This window comes from Miscanthus floridulus, chromosome 9, assembly GCF_019320115.1.
Source record: "Miscanthus floridulus cultivar M001 chromosome 9, ASM1932011v1, whole genome shotgun sequence".
Lineage (NCBI taxonomy): Eukaryota > Viridiplantae > Streptophyta > Magnoliopsida > Poales > Poaceae > Miscanthus > Miscanthus floridulus.
This window is the reverse complement of record NC_089588.1, coordinates 9790798-9812061: the sequence shown is the minus strand read 5'-3', so window position 1 is coordinate 9812061 and position 21264 is coordinate 9790798. Positions and strand designations below refer to the sequence as shown.

The 21264-nt window shown below is 49.6% G+C and overlaps 1 protein-coding gene and 2 long non-coding RNA genes across 5 annotated transcripts; 2 read left to right on the top strand and 1 right to left on the bottom strand.

Moving 5' to 3' along the window:
- Nucleotides 1-3295: 3295 nt before the first annotated feature.
- Nucleotides 3296-4141, top strand: LOC136481318 (LOB domain-containing protein 12-like). The gene is made up of 2 exons (XM_066478680.1): nt 3296-3510; nt 3659-4141. Exons 1-2 carry the CDS (start codon nt 3328-3330, stop codon nt 4094-4096), a joined length of 621 nt encoding a protein of 206 aa, XP_066334777.1. The 5' UTR covers nt 3296-3327; the 3' UTR covers nt 4097-4141.
- A 7224-nt stretch (nt 4142-11365) lies between these two features.
- On the top strand, nt 11366-11972 carry LOC136483184 (uncharacterized). The gene is made up of 3 exons (XR_010765337.1): nt 11366-11525; nt 11611-11719; nt 11805-11972. It is a non-coding gene; the product is annotated as an uncharacterized lncRNA (long non-coding RNA).
- Nucleotides 11973-16107: 4135 nt separating this feature from the next.
- Nucleotides 16108-18203, bottom strand: LOC136481317 (uncharacterized). 3 transcript variants are annotated; one of them, XR_010764669.1, is made up of 4 exons: nt 18015-18203; nt 17337-17928; nt 16999-17050; nt 16108-16576 (listed from the first exon to the last, which is right to left on the bottom strand). It is a non-coding gene; the product is annotated as an uncharacterized lncRNA (long non-coding RNA). The 3 variants fall into 3 exon arrangements; XR_010764668.1 differs by having other exon boundaries at nt 16999-17928; XR_010764667.1 differs by lacking the exon at nt 16108-16576 and having other exon boundaries at nt 16770-17050.
- Nucleotides 18204-21264: the final 3061 nt, after the last annotated feature.

Genomic DNA, 21264 nt, shown 5'->3' with positions numbered 1-21264 from the left:
GTGTTTTTCATCCGCGCACAGTGAAATCCGGCTGGTTGACCAGCCAAACGAGCCCGCTGATTACATTACTACAATCCTTAACCACATATTGCAGCGTGGTTGCCTACTCTGCTCAATCTGGGAAGTGGTGCTAGCTGTGCACAGTTGTGCTTACTATATTTGGAAAACGTTGATTTGCTTTATCTACATGCAGTTCAATTAGGTGAGAATTTATGCAGTGGAGGCATGAAGTGGAGTTATGGATGGGTGAGTCTTTGATTCAACATTAAGAAAAAGACTTCGAAGAGTACTTGCATCCTTTGGTATCATACTCACTCTGCAAGTAAGTTGTTATCTTCAGTATCTGTAGACTGTTTTTCATTTGCAGAACAATAATAAATAGTAACTCCGCCTGTGCGCCATGATTTACGTATTGCCTTATAATATGAACTGGAATATGTTGCTGACTGTTGAATTGAGTGTTGGAGAACAATACGTGCGAAGCACTGTCTTTTGAGACTATTGCTTGGAAATGCCCCACCATACCGTCCTTAAAAAAACTAAAAAAAGGGGAGTAGGGTTTATGTTTTTCCTGTGGAAATGCGCTATTAGGTACAAATGCACAATAGAAAAAATTGTCATAACACAATGCATTCGTCACATTTATGTTAAGCAAGCATTTGGAGATTTTGTTCTTGATATATGCTCTTGGAAACACTTGCAAATCTAGAAGGTTTGTAGCTGGAAGCAATAAGAATGGGCTTTATACTTTTGAACGTCAGTTACTTAACATGTGGCAGTGGAATATTCTGACTATGATCCCAGAGCACATGTTGCGTGAAATGACAAGAACCTAAATTTGTTAATTGCTCAGGTCCATCCTGGTAGAGTTAATCCTGGGTCGTCCATCGAGTCTGAAGTGCTCAGATGGGGAACATGTTGTCGTGTTTCAGGAAAGAAAGACGTTGCTGCTTATTCCAGCAAGGAAACTTGGGATGCTAAGTAAAAGGGCTATGTGGAGTACAAGAGGTTAGATGTGGGTCGTCATGTGCCATGTGGGTGAGCACTCAGTGGTGGATCGAAATTGACCTCGAGAAATCTGAAGACTTTCACATAGGCTGTGAAACTAACACACTGTCGGCAGAGGTTAATGTAGTGGTAGGGGCCTGGGCAGGGCAGCCGTGGTTGTACTTGATTGGCATGGGATCCATCCATATTAGGGACCAATCAAACCTGGGGAAGGCTAGCTTTTGATAGCAATCGCATGTGCACACTTGCATGGCAGCAACCTTTGTTAGAAGTCCTGCCTCCTCCTGGTCTGGACTTCGGAGGTCACTCATTTACGCCTTTCCTTCTCATGGATCCATATGCGCTCACCGCTCAGTGGGAAAATCAGAAAGCTGATCCTTTGTAAGAGACAGGGAGACAATTAAAAAGTCTTATCTGAATATCAATCATCGACCATGCTTGCAATCGCAACCAAACACGGGCGCAGAGACCTTGTTCTCTTTCGTTTGATTTTCCATTTTCATACTAGCAGGAAATTAATTAAGAATAATGCACGAGTAGAGACGTCATGGTGGCGGATATATGCGTGCATGCATGGTTTTGTGATAGTAGTTGCTGCAACATGAATTTGTTCTGTCATGCAGAGTGGAAACAAATGTGGGTAAAATATAGTGAGTCGTTGTGGAGTCCGCATCTGTGTCACCCTCTAAGCCTGTACACATGTCACAACTGGTGGAGACCCACCACGACTCCATGCATATGGCTGATGTAGGTATAGAATACTTGTCTGCTGCTACAACTTAGTCCTAGTTAAGACACGAATGATGCTTGTAGCTGCTATATGGTGTACAACATCCATTCATCACTGTTGTAATGCACGACAAATCCCTAATCTTGCTGTTGTCATGGCCTCTTGCATGCATGCATGGGTAGCCACTAGCTGACTAGCCACTCCTGACCTACTGGTTACATACGTGTCAGCTTTCTCCATCACCTTTGCTACGCTGATACTCTGTCGTTTTCTCTTGCTTATAATGCAATGTTAGTGATTCTTTATTTATATATGGATTGGATTGAACCTATCATGATGTGGCCGTGTCCAATATTGAAAATGATACGAAATGGGAATCAGTGATCCATAGGGAGAGAGCTGACCCACATGAACCCCGCCAATTCCCTGACCTGTTTTAATTTCATCCCAGGCATTGGAGTAGATGAATAATTCTACTACCTAGCTAGTGCATGCATCGTTCGATTTATAAGCTGTAACCGCTATATACATGCTTTGCCAGTTTGCTATAAAACTACTAGCATTAAGGTCGAGTCAATTAGTACTTAAGGGTCAACTAGTGCTAGACGGCTTTGGTTCTTCTGTACGTAAGGGTGTTGTAGCTAGCTGTACTCTTTCTTCCCTAATCTAATTAAGGTCAACAGACCGAACGTGCATGTGGAGCTAATTTCCACCATCACGCATAGTCAAATAATCGTGCTCTCTAGAGCTAGCAGTGGTATATGTTTGCTCAGCAGCCGGCCACCGTTGCAATAATAGTCAACTCATTTCTCAAGATATTTACCTAGTCCTAATGCATGTGAGCCATTAACATGGAACATGGTTTAATTTGTCATCACTGACAATAAACAATGCAGTCTTGGTCTGTCATAGTTTGAGGTCTCAAGTGATGTTTACATGCATTTCCACATTTTTGTTTGGCTTTGGCCAACCAGGGGTGTCTATTGCCGACTGCTGCAGCAAAGTGAAAACAGAGGTAGAATTTCCATGCCACAACTGTGCCGATTGGGAGACGTATAGAATAGTCCATGAACCATGAAAGCGTAGACTATGTTTCGCTTTCTTTATTGTTTCTAGTTAATTATAAGGAGATAAAGACTTTCTCAGCTGTATCTGCTGTGACCAACAAACCTCGTTGATGTGGCTGCTAAATACAGACAAAGAAAAACCATAGAACCATACACACTGTACTGGTACAGCACTACACAGCCATAACATGCTTGTTGTGCCTGTGATCCAGCTGGAAGCTAAGGAAGGTCATTAGTTGATAGATCAGAATGACAATAGAAAACTAAACACAAATATTTCTTCTATCATGTTTGTCCTGACCTGATACTCTGCTTGCTAGTTAATGCAAACTATCTGATCTCTCCCATCTTAAGACCTATCAGTTCCAACCTACCATCAGTTCTTCTAACCTATACTTTGTTCCTTTCCCTAGCCTGGCTCTATAAAAGAGGCTCTTCACTCGGCAGTCTCCCCCCTTCCCTTTACAACCATCCTCTCTTCACTGCTCGCTCTAAACCCCCCTGTGACCGAGGAACCAGAACATGGCTGGCAGCGGAAGCGGGAGTGGGAGCAGCAGCAGCCCGCCATGCGCCTCGTGCAAGCTGCTGCGACGGCGGTGCACGCAGGAGTGCGTGTTCGCGCCCTACTTCCCACCTGAGGACCCCCACACGTTCGCCATCGTCCACAAGGTCTTCGGCGCCAGCAATGTCAGCAAGATGCTGCAGGTCCGTCCGTTCAATTCTCCTCCTCCTTGAGCTTGACCTCGTGCATTCAGTTTTCATCTCCTTCGTCACTGTCATCGATCCATGGATCATTCAGCTAGCTTGCTTATCAGGCTTACTGAACTGCACCAACTGTTGATTCCATTTTCAGGAGCTGCCTGCTCAGCAGAGAGCGGACGCGGTGAGCAGCCTGGTGTACGAGGCGAACGCACGCATGAGGGACCCCGTGTACGGCTGCGTCGGTGCCATCTCCTACCTCCAGCAGCAGGTCTCCCAGCTCCAGGTGCAGCTTGCCCTCGCCAAGGCCGAGATCCTCTGCGTCCAGATGCAACACGACGAGTCAGCTTCAGCTGCTGCAGCGCCAGCTCCGGCAAAGCAACAACAACTCCATCACCACCAGCAGCAGCAGCAGATAGAATGCGAGGCTTATGGCAGCCTGCTCGTGCAGAATGGCCTGATGATGAACACGTGGAACGGCACTGGTGCAGCTCATCAGCAGCAGCAGATGCTGGGTGGCTTCGGCTCTGCAGGGAACACTGCAATGATGCTGCAGGAGGCATGCCTCAAGAAAGAGTCCCTCTGGGCATGAATGAGTGATTTATGTACTTCCATTATTTGTCGATAAGAGACAAACCTTGTCTCTATCTCTGTCCGCCGCTGTAATTTTCCAAAAAGATGGGAAAATTAAGAGATGAGTTAATTGGGTCACATGAGCATCACAATCTCAGCACTTCTACTTAAAAACTAAGAATCAGATCTTTCGAAAAGAAAAGAAAAAAAACTGAGAATCAAGACCGAGCTAGCTGAGGGATCTTGATGTGAAGTAGAGTTTTTGCACAAAGGCTGCAGGAGCCAGAGTGAAGTTTCAGAGGCTCACCTTTTGGTAGACTTGGGAGTTGGGAGTCAGCTATTTGGACGCGTTTGGATTCACATGGTGTGCACAGTAGCGTTGTTTTGTTCGTGGACAACTGGACAATAAGCATCACAAAAACCTTTTTTTCCCCACCGCGCTGGATCGGAGTTGATACATCGAATTGGAAGACCTGACCTAACATATTCCTAAGCTTTCTGCATAGGACGTGTGTCCTTCATCTGCTGGGCTGCACACAAAGCTTACCTGGCTTTACTGATATTCTATCTGTGCAACTGTACATTGGTACTTGATACATGCCAAGATGCTAAGATGTTACTTGTGCGCCCCGTGTCATCAAGAAACCGACAAAGCAAAACCTAATTCGTTTCTTTGTTCACAAAAGAATTGAGTTCCAAACATGGCTTGGTGGATCTACTGGGAATGATTCGCATGGAGGCTAAGTGGTTTCACTATTTATACATAAATTTTTTTTTGGCAATGTTAGTAGGTCATAGGAGTCACCCTCAAAGTTTAGGTCCTATTTGGTTGAGTTGTGATTTTTGGAGAAGCTGCTGTGAGCTGTGGGCTGTGGAAAAACAGCTGTGGGAAAAGCCCGTTTAATTAGAGCAGCTGTAAAATTGTAGGCTGTGGGGGTCTGTTTATATGCAAATTGCTCGTAACAAAATAATATGTTCACTAATTCGCATGTAAATGACTATTCTAGAAAGAAAAATAATTTTCTATTAAAAGACATAGGCAAACGTCTGCAGCAAAACTTTTCTACTAAAACTACTATAATGTCCATGCTAACGCTACGGTGATATTAGGTAATTCAAATCATACTCAAACATGGAATGAGATTGACTTATGGTTCGAAAAAATGATACGAAGACAAAAAAAATCAAACCAAGCCTCATATCTATCCAAGCCGACAGACTCAGAGTCTGACTCAACAGAAGCATGAGATGCTAAAGCTTGGACAAGCTCGTTTACAAGCATGTTTCATAGAGGATTTAAACATCAACATCTTTTGTTTCACATGCTTGATCTCTATAGCTTGGGAAACCAAGGCAATGATCCCAAATATACAGGAAAACACATCTTTGAGAAAGCATGCTTAGGAGTCGAAATTGTTTGACAATTTATTAAAGGCCACCTGGTCACCACAATCCAAGTTATCTCCATAGTAGCAGGACGCTCATAGTAGCACCAAAGCCAGGATATCTCTTGGACAAGTGTCATTTTCGGTGGGGTTTCCAATTGCCAACAAACACACAATGGTTTGATGGTTGCTTCCTCCAAATAGTTGCTTCAAATGCTAGGGTGGCATTCAGTTCCAGTAACTCTGGGTGGTTCAACATATCCTGTTTTAAACTTTTGCAAGAGAAACCAATAATGACACAAACTGATTTAATATTGCATACATCAAAGCAGCTGATGGCCAATGACAATCAGTTTTCATACATGTCTATATCAGAATAGCATGTTGGTCTGCTTGTTTCATAGTACCTTGTCACTTTTCAGATTCTGAAGTCACTATCCTCAAGCGCAAACAAAGGCAAATCAGGGCCCTCAACCTGCACGAGTGTCCTGCCACTCAAATCATGGCACTACAGGAAACTGGCTCTTTGCCGACTGCAATTTTATTTGTCAACTGTTTTTTTTCGACACTCGGCAAAGAGGTCCCTTTGCCAACTGGAATTTCCTGCAGTCGGCAAAGCAGGATTTGCCGACTGCCTGGATTTGCCGACTGCCAGGCAGTTGGCAAAGAATTGCAGTCGGCAAAGGCAGGCCATGATTGACGCCATCCACGCCGTCACCTTTGCCGACTGCCACTCCGTCAGCAGTCGGCAAAGGCGCAGGCTTTGCCAACTGCCATCCTCCCTGGCAGTCGGCAAAGGCTCTTTGCCAACTGCCACTGATGGCAGTCGGCAAAGAATTAATTTTTTTTTTCGATTTTCGATCCCAGTTTTTTTGTGTTGCCTTGCTACAGTAAGTACATGATATATTCCAAGTTTGGGGTCATTTTGATTTATTTTGCTATATTCCGTAGATTTTTTCTGTTTCTTTGATTTTTTCCGACAGCTCCAGATTTGAACTGCAGGTACATGAAATAATGGAATCCGGCCATTCAGAAAATGATATTCATGATGTTTGGAGCATGTTGAGGCCGTGTGCGGGGCCTCGCGTGAAATTTCGACCGTGTTCGTGTCGGAACACGCCGAGCCACGCGCGTGAAAAGTGTTTTTAAATTTTATAAAATCGAAACGGAGTCCGAAAATGACGAAACTTGACGACGTGTCTTGTCATCGCATGCGGAGGCTGTGGTAAAAATTTGAGAAAGTTTCGAGCAAGTGGCGACGTCGGGTGGCTAAAACCTGGACACGTCGCCACTTGCTCGAAACTTTCTCAAATTTTTACCACAGCCTCCGCATGCGATGACAAGACACGTCGTCAAGTTTCGTCATTTTCGGACTCCGTTTCGATTTTATAAAATTTAAAAACACTTTTCACGCGCGTGGCTCGGCGTGTTCCGACACGAACACGGTCGAAATTTCACGCGAGGCCCCGCACACGGCCTCAACATGCTCCAAACATCATGAATATCATTTTCTGAATGGCCGGATTCCATTATTTCATGTACCTACAGTTCAAATCTGGAGCTGTCGGAAAAAATCAAAGAAACAGAAAAAATCTACGGAATATAGCAAAATAAATCAAAATGACCCCAAACTTGGAATATATCATGTACTTACTGTAGCAAGGCAACACAAAAAAACTGGGATCGAAAACCGAAAAAAAAAATTAATTCTTTGCCGACTGCCATCAGTGGCAGTTGGCAAAGAGCCTTTGCCGACTGCCAGGGAGGATGGCAGTCGGCAAAGAATTTCTGAGAAAAAAATCAAAAATAACCTTTGCCGACTGCTAGGGAGCAGAGCAGTCGGCAAAGTATTTTTTAAAAAAATTAAAAAAAATAATTTTTTGAAAAAAAAAATAATAGACCTTTGCCGACTGCGTCACATGCTGGCAGTCGGCAAAGGGAAAAAAATAATAAAAAAAGGAAAACGTCGCCTTATCCGCTCGGCCCGCCCTCCCCTCCCCAAAATCCCGCTCGCCCGCCGCCGCCACCCAGGCCGATCCCCGCCGTCGATCGCGTCCGCGCCCTCCCCCCTCCCCGCCCGCGCGCCCCCTCCCGCGGCCCCGCGCCCCATCACCCGCGTCCGCGCCTCCCCCCCCGGCCCGCGCGCCCCATCGCCCACGTCGACCAGCCGCCCTCGCCCTACCGGCGCCCCGCGCCCCCCTCGCGCGGACGCCCCCCCCACCACGTCCCCAACCCCGACACTGCCATCCGTCCGCAAGGGCCTCCCCCGCGGCGGCCGCGCCCCCCTCCCCGGCGGCGCGGACCCCCTCCTGGCGCGGCCCCCTCCAGGCGGCGCGGCGCCCTCCCCCGCGCGGCGCGGCCCTCCCCGGCGCCCCCCCCCCCGCGCTGGTCCCTCCCCGGCGGCGCCCCCCCCTCCCCCCGCGCTCCCCCCCCCGCGCTGGGCCACCCCTGTGGTGCGTCCCCCCCCTGCGCTGGCCCCCCCGCGCTGGGCCCCTCCCGGCGCCGGCCGCCCCGCCCAGGCCCCTCATCGGCGCTGCCCCGCCCCGATCCGGCCCCGGCCAGGCGCGCCGCCGCGTGCAGCTCCGGCGTCGGCCCCGCAGCGGCCGCGGCCTCGCCCCGACCCGCCCCGGCGCCGTCGCTGCCCCGCCCCGATCCGGCGTGCCCCGCTCCGTCCGCCGTCCGCCGTCCTCGCCTCGCCTCGCCGTCCTCGCCTCGCCGCGCCGTCCCCGCCTCGCCGTCCTCGCGCGCGCCTCTGCTCCACGCGCCGGTGACGCCGTCCGTGACGACGAGGTAGTAGTACTACTAGTAGTAGTAGTTTACTTTATTAATACCTGCTTATATTCTTCTGCATGGATTGGAAATACATTTGTGGTTGTCGGCCATCGTGCCTGACATGTATATGTGTTTGTCGGCCATCGTGCCGTCTTTTCTTGCAGGTTTGGTAACCTTCCCGTACAGGGGAGGTGCTGCCGAAATTTTTCGTTCTCACTAATTGTTTTTCTTTTTCAGGAGGGCTCCCATTGGAGGCTAGCCGGAGGAGCACGACTCGGCACTGCCCCGCTAGCCTTTCTTCACCGGCACCTACGGTATGACCCCTCTTTCCGCCACATGTAGTCGTAGGTCGCGTTACCCAGTTAGGCGTCTCCCGTCCGAAACGGATACAGTTGGAAGTATGCGTTCTTCGCATATGTATAACCGTATCCGTTTCGGATTGTCCACGTTATTTGGACAGCCCGAGGATGCGCAGACGAGGTTAGCTCCCATGTTCCGCTCCCGTCCGAGTCGGAGTTTCGGCAGGACCTCCCCGTTGTTCTCTGGATACACACTCTCCCCGCCGGGACGTGTATCGGGAGAAACAGCGGGGAGGTGCTGCCGAAATTCTGTCTCGGACGGGAGCGGAGCATGGAAGCTAACCTCGTCTGCGCATGCTCGGGTGGGATTAGGACCTATCCTTCACCTATTAGATGGTAGGAGCGCGTTGTAGATGCACTTGCTGGTTTTATCACATGTTAACATTGCCGCATGACAGAGCATGGGTGACCGTGAGTGGATGTACTCGGGCTTCGCAAGTAAGAGCCACGAATGGATCAGGGGGACGACTGAGTTCCTGGAGCATGCATTTGGCCCAGCTGCTAAAGGGTCGATTCGGATGCCGTGTCCCTGCAGCGAGTGCAGGAACAAGAAGAAGAAAGTAAAGGCTCAGGTGTTGAGAGATCTGTTCAAGCACGGGTTCGTTCCAAACTATACCCGTTGGCGCCACCATGGTGAATACCATCCTATTAGGGACGAGGTGGTGCGACCCGTCCTCGAGGAGTATGATGGCGATGCCGGGATGGTAGACATGATGACAGACTTCCACGAAGCACGGTTTGGCGAAGGAATGGATGTGGAGGAAGATCCGGAGGAAACCGCGAAGGCCTTCTACGACATGATGGAGTCGGCACAGAAGCCCCTTCACGAGAAGACAAAGCTTACGCAACTGGATGCCGTCTCACGCCTGATAGGGTTGAAGTCACAGCTGGGCATTAGTCGAAACGGCTTCGATCTCGTGTTGAGCATTGTTGGGGGACTGCTTCCGGCAGATCATGTCCCGCCGACGAACACCTACGCTACACAGAAGCTCCTTCGTGCACTTAAGATGCCGTATGAGGGGATCCATGCTTGTCCGAAGGGGTGCGTCCTGTTCAGGGGAGACCTCGAGGAAGCAAAAACCTGTCCGAAGTGCGATGCCTCTAGGTTCGTGTTGGTAGAAGGCTCTGATGGCAGCATGAAACAGTCAAAGGTCCCCGAGAAGGTCGTACGGCACCTTCCTTTCGTACCGAGGCTGCAACGGCTGTATATGACGGAGGAGTCTGTGAAACAGATGACGTGGCACAAGAATGGCAAAAGATACCATCCTGACAAGATGGTACACCCGGCGGACGGTGATGCATGGAAGCACTTCGATAACATGAATCCTGTCAAGGCTATGGAGGCTCGGAATGTACGCGTAGCGCTGGCAACAGATGGGTTCAACCCGTTTGGAATGATGGCGGCCCCGTACACTTGCTGGCCCGTGTTTGTGATCCCCCTCAATCTCCCCCCCGGCGTCATGTTTGAACCTAAGAACGTGCTCTTGACGCTGATAATACCTGGACACCCGGGCGACAATATGGGTGTGTTCATGCAGCCGGTGTGGGATGAATTGGAACTTGCTTGGGAAGAGGGGGTACTCACGTACGACCGGGCTACGAAGAGGAACTTTAGAATGCATGTGTGGTACCAGTATTCAATGCATGACTTCCTGGCGTATGGCTTATTCAGCGGGTGGTGTGTTCACGGGAAGTTCCCTTGCCCGACATGCAAGGCAGATGTGATGTTCACCTGGCTGGCCAAGGGCGGCAAGTTTTCTTCTTTCGACAAGCATCGCCAATTCCTGCCTGAGAACCATGAATTCAGGCTAGATGTAAAGCACTTCACGAAAGGCGTTCAAGTCACCGGCCCCATTCCGCAGGTTAAGAGCCCTGCCGCCGTCCTTGCCGACATACAGGCTCTCGAACCTGAGGAAACAGGTGGGTTTAAGGGATATGCTCGGGACCACATGTGGACTCATATATCGGGCTTGACTAGGCTCCCCTACTTCAAGGACCTTCTTCTTCCACACAACATCGATGTAATGCACACAGAAAAGAATGTGGCCGAGGCACTTTGGGCAACACTCATGGACGTTGGCAAAAAGTCGAAGGACAACGTCAAGGCTAGACTGGACCTGGAGATGATCTGTGATAGACCAAACCTGGTGATGAAGACCCCTGCGCCCGGCAGGAAATGGAAAAGGGGGCCGGCCGATTACATCCTGAAAAGGGCAGATAGGAAGGAAGTTCTGCAGTGGATCAAGACGTTAAAGTTCCCCGATGGGTATGCGGCGAATCTGAGCAGGGGTGTGAACTTGCAGACTATGAAAGTCTTAGGGATGAAGAGCCATGACTTCCACATATGGATTGAGCGGATCCTTCCTGCGATGACCCGGGGATACCTCCCAGAGCATGTGTGGCGCGTCCTGGCAGAGTTGAGCTTCTTCTTCCGCCAGCTTTGTGCCAAGGAGTTGTCTCGAGATGTTTGTGTTGAACTGGAGAAGGCTGCACCTCTGTTGCTCTGCAAGTTGGAGATGATATTTCCACCCGGCTTCTTTCTGTCCATGCAGCATCTGATCTTGCACCTACCGCGCGAGGCACGGTTGGGGGGTCCCGTGCAGGCCCGTTGGTGCTATCCAATCGAGAGGTGTCTAAAGCTTCTTCGGAAAAATTGTAGAAATAAAGCCAAGATTGAGGCTTCCGTGGGAGAGGCCTCCGTTCTAGAGGAGGTGTTGACCTTCACACAGTCGTACTATACTGAGAAGCTTCCCAGCATGCACAATCCAACCCCTCGTTACAACGCTGACGAGAACTCATCGATACTCAGCCTTTTCCAAGGGGATCTCGGGAGTGGAAGCGCAGGTACCAACAAGCAGTTGAACCATCAGGAGTGGCAGACTATCATGTTCACATTGTTGATCAACCTTGATGAAGTGATTCCTTATCAGAAGTAAGTTCTCAATGAGCTTGTTACCTACGCCGTCACTATCCTCCATCTATCATGGTCTGACCCTCTAGTTTCTTCCTTCTTTCAGGGAATTTATTAGTCAATACTGGAGAGGCAATAGGGCTCCTACCGAGCAAGAAGAAGACAATCTTCTTAGACACGGTGTGCCCGATTTCATCTCCTGGTTCTGTACAAAGGTACCAACCAACTAACCTCTTTCCGACTTTGTGATTCCACTTTGCTCCTCGGAGCGAGTTATGTAACGATCTCCTACCCTTGCAGGCCCGAACGGATGCAGAAATGAGCGATGAATTGAAACAGGTGGGCCGTGGCTTCTCCCGTAGGGTGAAGTCATTCACCGTTTATGATGTGAATGGCTATCGCTTTCGCACGAGAAGCTACGAGGAGAGTCGACCCAACCTAAAAACCATGTGCTGCGGAGTTCGTACGCCCGGCACGGATGGGAAGGACTACTACAGCATAGTCGAAGAGATATACGAGCTCAACTTTAAGGGTGCCGGGACTTTAGCGCCGGTGGTATTCAAATGCCATTGGTTCGATCCTGATATCACGAGGAAAGACCTTACGATAGGTCAAGTCGAGATTCGACAGGACTCCAGCTATAAAGGAGACGATGTCTACATTGTGGCCAACCGAGACGCCACGCAAGTTTATTACCTCCCATGGGCGTGCCAAAAAGACGAGAAGCTTGCGGGGTGGAGCCTTGTGCATTTGGTGTCACCGCGCGGCAAAGCGCCTCTCCCAAACGACGACGATTACAACTTTGACCCAAGCACCGATGAGTTCTATCAACCTGAGGGGCTAGAAGGTACCTTGGAGATCGACATTGGTTCGCTCATGGGCATGGAAGTAGACAACGAAATCGATGAGGACGAGGGTGAGGAGGTGCAGGATGCCAGGGACTTAAGAATGCTTGAGCGATGGCAGATGCAGCGCGATGGAGTTGTCCAGGAGGAGGTACATGATGATGACTATGGAGACAATGAGGATGATGATGACAGTGATGACTTAAGGGAGCTCGACAATATTGATAGTGATGACGACGATAGTGATAGAGATGACGACTCCACGCCCGAGATATTGCCGTTCGCGGAGATAATTACGAGGCCATGTAATACTATATTGTTATTATTATGTTCCTTTACAAGTACTTGTCATTTATTTATGCTAACAGTTTTGTTCTTTGTCATTGCAGGCACTCGACAAAATGCCAGGCGGACGGCGGCAGCGGCCGCATCGAGCAGTACGCTCGGCGTACCAGGTCCCCCCGCAGGAGACCACCGACGACGACGAGGAGGAGGAGGAGGTGTTGGTGCGCGGGTCGTCCAGTAGGGGGTCCCAGCCCCCCAGCGGACGTCGCCAGGCGACCAGGAGGCTGCCGTTCTCGTCCTCGCAAGGGGGGACGATGTCGCGTGACGACGAGCGCGGCGGCGACGACGACGACGATGATGACGACGACGACGGCGACGACGCGCCTACACCAGGCGAGACGGCTTCGACTTCGTCAGGCGTGGCCAAGGTGTACTCGCGCGGGCCCACGCAGCTTCCTAGGGTGCGACCGCAATTCCACCAGCGCCCGGTGATCACACCCGTGGGCCAGACGTAAGTAACCATTATTGATTTCACTACTTGTTCATATGACATGTCAAAAATCGAACTGAAGACTAATAATTGTTCTTAATGACTCGTGCAGTTCCTGGAAGATTGTGAGTGGAGCAGGTCAAGCACGCCATATCAATGGCATCCAGGGCCTCCTGATTAAGGAGTACTACCCTGGCCTTGTCAACGTCAACGGCGAGATGAAGGTGCCCACCAAGTGGTCCCACTTCTACCTCGTCGAGGAGGGTGGCGAGACCATCGCGGCAAAGATAAAGAGGGAGTTTTGGGTGAGTCTTTCATCGCACCGCATTGCTAAATAGTACGCATTCGTCAGACTTCTTGCAAAAAGGAAATGCTACATGATGTGTCTGTGTGCAGGACTTCTTCACGTGCGAGGAGGGTAAAGCAGCCCAGGCGGCGCGAGTGCAGGAGGCGGTCTGCAAAGATCGTCTCAAGGACCTGTACCATGAGGCGCGCATACAGGCCATCCGCGACTTCCACGCCAACGTGCTTGGAGAGAACATCAAGAAGCCCCAAATCCGCCAGAGAATGAACTCGAGGGAGGCCGACCTCACCCAAGCGCAATACGAGCAGGTAATTAAGTATGACAACATTCGTTCAGATTCCTTCAGTGAAACATTACACTAATCTTCTCGCATGTCAAATACTTGATGTCATGCAGGTGTGTCCGTCGTGGTGCGACAACCACAGGGAATGCTGGACGGAGATTGTGCGCATGTGGCGCACGGATGAGGCGTACGCGAGGCGCGCCGACCGTCAGGGCCGCCGCGCGCAGATGCGAGGGGTGTCACACCACCAAGGGAATCAGCCCCTCTCCCAGTTCACGACAAGATGGGTATGCGTCCGTTCATGTCTTAATCCTTGCGCTCAATTGTCAATACTTGTAACCATGTTTGTGTTTTCAATGCAGACGCAGACGCACGGTGGGCAGGAAATCAACGAGTACACCGCGTACCTCCTCTCTCACAAGGGCAAGGCGACGGATCCGAACAACGTCTACAACCCGGAGGACGGGCCCGATGCGTACACCAACCCCACCGCCTACGAGAAGGCCACCGAGTACACCGTCGCGGCTCGCCAGCGCTACGGGGAGACGTTCGACCCCACCGCCGAGCCCCTGGACACAGACCTCCTGTAGAGGTTGGGACCAGGGAAGCAGCACGGCCGCTACTACATGGCCCACAGCGCCCTCGACCCGTCCCAGGTTCCTACGCTGACCCAGGTTCGATCCACGCCCACGAGCTCCAGCGACATCCCCGTAGCGCCCCGGCGGCAGTCAGCGTCACAGGTAAGTGCCGTTTCGTTCGTCATTCACTCGTTTCGCACCTGTACATACAATCAACACTGCGGATGTAATATTGCAGGCCCAGATGGAGGCCAAGATGGAGGAGAGGATCGCCATGTTGCACGCGCAGATGATGGCGCAACAGATGGCTTACCAGCAAAGCCTGCAGCAGCACTTCAACACTCAAATGCAGAACATGGCCAGCTTCTTCCAGTCCATGCAGACGCCCGGGGCGTCTACACCGCCTCCTCTTCCAATGTTTGCTCCACCGCCTCCTCCTTCAGAGTTTTTTCCTGTGCCTGCTCTTGTCGCTCCTGGAGGGACCCCGGTGAGTATATTGACTCTTGCTTTAACTTGTGCGTCCATGCTGCAGATACTAATGACATCACTTGGCGTTTAACTTGTGCAGGTACAGTCGACGGGTTCGAACCCGTCTCCTGGAGGTCCCGGCCATCAGATGATGTCGTATCCACCACCTGCACCCTATCCACCGTATCCACCTCCGCGTGGCCCTCCTCCGACGTACTCGTGGCCGCCGGTGCGCGGAGGGTGGCAGTACGCGCAGGCGCCTCAATTTGGTCCAAGGGGGTTTCCGTGGGCAAACCCTGGGGGCTCTGGGGGTGGAGCGGACGACGAGACCGGGGACGGCGCGACGAGCTAGGTACTTGTCGATTCTGTTATCATGTATCCACCGTATCGTCGAAGTTGTTGTCATGTATTTCTTTTCTTCGTTATGGACCTAGACTTGTTATGTTGAACTTCGTGTGATGGACGTCGACTTGTGGTGTTCGACGTGTTGGACTTCATGTGATGGTTGTAATGCACTTGTGTGGTTGTTATTGTGACATATATGTGAGATATATGTGATGTTGTGCGTTATTGTGATATATGTGGTGATGTTGGCGACAAATGTGATGAAATTGTGATATAAATGGTGCTACCGGTGCTTCTGGTGAAATTGGATTATAATTTGTGATTTTGCAGGGTTTTGATGCGAGAAAACAGAAAACAAAAGCAAAAAAAAAATTCCAGGACAGAATCTTTGCCGACTGCAATGGGAGGCAGTCGGCAAAGAGGTCAAACCTTTGCCGACTGCAACTCCGAAAGCAGTCGGCAAAGAACATTTCAAAAAAAAAATTTTCTTTCTTTGCCGACTGCCGATCTGGCGGCCAGTCGGCAAACAATTTTTGAAAAAAAAATTCTTTGCCGACTGCCGAGGAAACAGCAGTCGGCAAAGCCTGCCGTCAAGGCTGACGGCGCCACGTGGCTATGCCGACTGCTGGCGTGGCAGTTGGCAAAGGATTTGCCGACTGTGTGCCACGTGGCAGTCGGCAAATCCGCCTTTGCCGACCCAGGCTTTGCCGACTTCTCTTTGCCGACTGCCACGTGGCTTTGCGGTCGGCAAAGCCTTTGCCGACTGGGTTTATGCCTTTGCCGACCGGGGCAAGCAGTCGGCAAAGAGGCGTTTTCCTGTAGTGTGGGGCGTCTCTAGGTTCACATCTTTTTCTTTTTCTAGTTTGAATAATGGTAGCCATCATTGAAAGCAACATTTGTGCTGCAGCTATATAAATTTAAATTGCCCTCTTGTCCATCTAAATGAAAAAATTTACTAAGTTAAAAGTCATTCATCTCAATGCCACGTAATAAGCATAGATGGCAGTCACTGCAATGCCCGTACACACAGATCATGTATATGTTCATCTCAAAAAAAGTCCTTGTTTCAGAAAAAGTAAATTTATTATAATTTCCATGTCCACACAAGTTACATCATTCTTCCATATTTTGTTATTTAGATGCTCAGATCTCATTCTCTCTCTCTAATCTATTAGACCACATAAGTAATTCTTTCTTTATCTAGGTTCACGTCCTTTTCTTTTTCTAGTTTGAATAATGGCAGCCATCATTGAAAGCAACATCTGTGCTGTAGCTAAATAAATTCAAATCGTTGCCATCTTGTCCATCTAAATAAAAAAAATTACTAAGTTAAAAATCATTCATCTCAATGACTTGTATTAAAAGCCATTCATATCAATAACTCGTATTAAGCATAGATGGCAGTCACTGTAGTGCACCAAGACCCTGACTGCAGCAAAGCTTTGAACTGATACTCCTAGCTGCTTGTGGTAGTCTGGCTGGAAAAAGAAACTCTTAGAAACAACTTGTTCCAGAAAATAAGACCATGGCTTAGAATATGAAGACAGCTATACAAGTACAATTTTTTCGTTTGCAACATAGATCAGTTTCAATGAAAATATCTTTTCATCAACAACCTGAAACCATTACCAACTGCAAGAAAGCAACACAGGCTATGAACAGGCAACTTCATGGTTGATAAACTTTGAGTAATAGGCAGCATGAATCAATTGAAGCAAATTAATGAACACAGACAAAGAAAGTATCTGCTGGGAATTCTCTGATGGCAATAACTTTGCTTATTCTTTTCTCAAACAAAGCATGTAGTCTGTTTAGCTGTTTCTTATTTGAGAGTAAACATCATCAGTACCTATAAAAAAAGAACTTACAAAGTAAAGAACAGACTTGGTGACATACCCTGGAATAATAGCAAGGCTAGTCTCTAGCAAACTAAATTTTGCATCCTCGCCTGAAATCATTTTGAAAAGAAAAACAAATGCATTCATTTTAGTGAAAGAAATAAGCAAAAGCTTTTCCCCTAAGCATAAGATGGATGCAGATTAGAATGACTACCACATATGTGAAGATCTGACAGAGCCAATTAAAAGGCATTTGAGAATGCATATGTCATTAAAAATTGGTCTGGATAGCTTTATCTAAAGTTTATTTTTCATCACCATGGATTTTCTATTTTTTCTAAAAATCTGATAGCAACGTATAGATATAGAAAAATATATTGTTATTTCGCAACAAACCTCAAAGGATGAAAATGTAGATCTTAAGGAATTAATGAAGTCCCTAACTTCAGTAGGGCCCATCAACCTCCTTTCCTCTCAACATAAAGGACATGCAGTAAATCATTGCATTCGTCATTTTCTGTACAACGTATACATGGTTTAGTTTTATAACTGATATGCAAAGGTCAAATATAAACAAATGGCTAGCACTTGTTTAGCAAATCAAACAAATTTCTTTATAAGCAACACTATAAGCAGCGACACCTGCGCCACCTGGTGTCGGCGGTGTGCAGCTGGGAGTCTTGGACGGGATGGCAGAATGCTGGGGCTGTGAGCCCCCTGCGGTGGAGACGGAGGACGACCAGAGCGTGTGGTACTAGGGTTGCGGAGCTTTTCGTTGAGGTGCCGCTGCCCCTCCGCTGGCAGCTTGCGCCGCTTTGGAGGCCATTGGCTGGCCTCGCCGAAACTCTAGCTCCGTGAAAGCCCCTCCCCTGATGTCCCGCCCTCCGCGCGTGCCCCGCCATCCGCGCACAGGGCGTGCCGCTGACCGCCCGTGCGCCGCGCTCCGCAGCTGCCGTCCGGACGTCCGCTTCGCCTGCTGCCGTCGTGGCTGGGAAGATGGCTGAAGGAGTTCGAGCGATTTTTTTTTTCGGGAAAAAGCGACGAAGGAAATTGAGAGGGATGGGCGGATCGAACCAAGACCGTGCGCACGGAGGGATGGGCGAGGACGGTGGGGGAGACGATGGAGCAGGAGGCGCTGGTCTGCCCGCGAGGCCGAGATCCCTGCCTGGTCGCCGGTCCTAGCCGCCACCGCCACCGCCGCCGCCTCCATCTCGAAACCCTAAGCGAGTCGGAACATGGGAGGCAACGCAAGTCGGGTGGAGTGGGGATGGGCGTTGTTCTGAGCTTTTTTCCGAAAAAGGTAAAAAATGTGGTTCGTGGGAATCGAACCGAGAGAACAGGGGCTTAGGGACGGGGAGCCGCGGCGTGGAGCGCGTTTGAGTTTTGTATGTCATATTAGATGTTTTAGGTCTTGTTTAGATCACCTTCAAATTCCAAGTTTTTTCACTCTCTCCGTCACATCAATTTTTAGCCATTTATATGGAGCATTAAATGTATGTAAAAAAATAACTAATTGCACAGTTTAGTTGGAAATCACGAGATGAATCTTCTGAGCTTAGTTGGTCTACGATTGGACAATATTTAACAAATAAGACGAAAGTGTTACTATTCATCGAATTGAAATTTTTTGCAATCTAAACATGGCCTTATTCGTCGGTAAAGAACTATTTTGGGAAAGAAAAAATAAAATTGCTAAGTGTTTTTTAAGGCCTTGTTCACGTGCCCTTAAATCCGGTTTGATTCGCTTCTTTTTTCATTCGAAACAGTGTTTTCCTCTTATAAATTCTTTCAGATTCATCCAAATTTCTACGAGCGATCCAATGTATTTTATGTTTTATTTTCTATACAGGAAAACAGCTAGACAACATCAGCCAGTTCGTTTCGTCGTAAACGATTATGGATTATTTACGACTGGCTGGTTTAGTGTGAGAAAAATACTGTTTCAGCTTATAATCCAAGGTCGTATACGCGTAAACGAAATGGGGCCTTGTTTAGATTGAGGTTAGGAATCAGTATTTAGCACTATAGTACTTTCGTTTGTATTTGACAATTATTGTTCAATCATGGCCTAACTAGGCTCGAAAGATTCGTCTCGTAATTTACAATCAAACTATGTAATTAGTTATTTTTTTATCTACATTTAATACTTCATGCATGTGTCAAAGATTTAATGCGATGGAGAGTGAGCGAAAAAACTTACAATCTAAACGAGGCCTGGGTGCATTAATGTTCTCCATGGAACAGAGCAAGCCACGGAGATGCGCCGCCGCACGGAAGGTGGCTCGCCTGGAGATGTGCCGCAGCAGGGGAGGGGGCTCGCCCGGCCTGGAGCGCGTCCGCCTGGAGATGCGCCATCGCGGCCTGGAGCCTGGGGTACTCGCGCTGCTGGTGCGCCCACCGCCGCGGAGGAGCACGTCGGGACCACGCGACTGGAGGCTGCTCGTCGGCACGACCGGAGGAGCTCGTCACGCGGGCCGCGTCGCGACTGGAGGAGCGAGTCGGAGGAGTGACTAGGGAGTCGGAGACCACTCCAGCGAGGAGGTCGCTCCGGCGCTCCGGCGCGCCGCCGGGCAGGGTCCGTCGCCGTGAGGTGTGTCTCGCGAGTCTACGGACGGGAAAGAAGAAAACAAAGAACGCACCGGTATCTTCATCGTAAGCAGTGGCGGGTGAGTAATATTTTATCTAAAAGCGGCTGAAGGCAGAGGGATTCGTAGTACCGTGAAAGCTGCTTTCGGTCAAAAGCAGATATAGCTTTTGAGTCATTTGATTGGGAGCCTTAAAATCGATTCATGCTACTCTTTGATCAAGGAGACCATAGCTTTTAGTTTAGTAAAATGGGTTGACCCATGACCACCCTAAGGCTCCGGCAAGGTCGCCCTAGGCCCATCTGACCTTTTTTAATTTTTAACACTTTTTTAAATTATTTTTAAAACTGACGTTGTTTAATTTTTTTTTTTTCAAAACTAACACTTTTGGATGCGCATGTTTGCACGGCGCGGCTAATTCACGTTGTCGCGCCATGTATGGTGGCGCGGCAGGGGGCAGTCAACGGCCGCGGCGACCGCTGACGTAGCAGGTCTGACGCGCCACCCGTCACGGCGTGGCGGGCCTGCCACGCCATGCATCACGGCGCGGCAGACCCCTTGTTCCCTCTCTCAGTGTCTCCATCCTTAGACGAGAAAACGCGCCGCCGCGACTCCCGCCCGCCGCGCCCGCCCGGCGAGCCCACGGCCGCCATACCCACCGCGCCCAGCGCGCCCACGCCCGACGCGCCCCGCCCGGCGCTCCCGCCCGCCGCAACCCCGGCCGCCGCGCCCGCCGTCGCGCCCACCGCCGTGTGCCCGTCCTCCCCCACTCCATCTCCATCTCCCCGTGTCTCGTTGCCTCCCTTACTGCCGCCGCCGCCCCTCCATCTCCCCACTACCGCGCACCACTCGTCCTCGTCGCCGCCCCTCCATCTCTCCGCACTGTCTCGAGCCATGAAGGACATTGCCGCGCTGCCCATCGTCGTCCTCCAGAAGGGGGGATTGCCGCCGCCCTCCAGAAGTAGGCCGCTACCGGCCGACCATTGTGTAAGTGCAATCAAGCTCTATTGTGGGTTTTGGCATTGATGACCACCAAATTAGAGGACTAATGAGATTTATCGAGATGACAAGCAGGGAATCGAAAAATGAGGATAATGTACAGGTTGCAGGTATCCTAATTACAATAGGTGGCCAGACCTAGCTCAAAAGAGGTTTAAATTCTTTTATGTTTTAAAATTGAGTTTAGGGAAAGCCGTACTATTAAGAGGGATTTTAGGACAGTTGGTCAATTGTTGAACCAGATACTCAAATTAACAGATTTACATCCTCTCACCTAGTCAAAATAGCTAGCCAAATTTCATATCATTTTACCTGTTTTGGCTAGGGCGGCAGTGCCGCCTTGTTAAGAGCGGCAGTGCCGCCCTTAACTGATCGTTGAGCTTGAGGGGTATTTATACCTTTCAGGGCCGACCCATAATGGTCATCTTCTTCACTGAGTCATTCTGCTTGAAACAAGACAGAACTAAAGCTCACTTCTCTCCTCCATTGTTGCTCCACCATCCTTCAAGCAAATCCTTGATTCCAACCATCAAAACTTGAGAGAAAAGACAACAAAACTCGATTGGAGAGCAGATCCACTGATTCTCAAAGTCTAAGAGCATTTGGTTCACGTTTGGCCGGCGGTTCTAGGGTTTGTTACTCTTGGAGCTTGCTCTTAGCCGGCTAGGCGTCGCCCTTGTGCTTACCAACTTGTTTGGCAGCCTTGGGAGGTTTGTAACCTAATTCAAAAGCTAAGAAAT

What these genes read in the sequence shown, in the direction of transcription:
- LOC136481318 (XM_066478680.1), top strand. Translation starts at nt 3,328, where the DNA reads ATGGCTGGCAGCGGAAGCGGGAGTGGGAGCAGCAGCAGCCCGCCATGC. An exon ending in ATGTCAGCAAGATGCTGCAG is followed by an intron (nt 3,511 to 3,658) that starts GTCCGTCCGTTC and finishes TTCCATTTTCAG; the next exon opens with GAGCTGCCTGCTCAGCAGAG.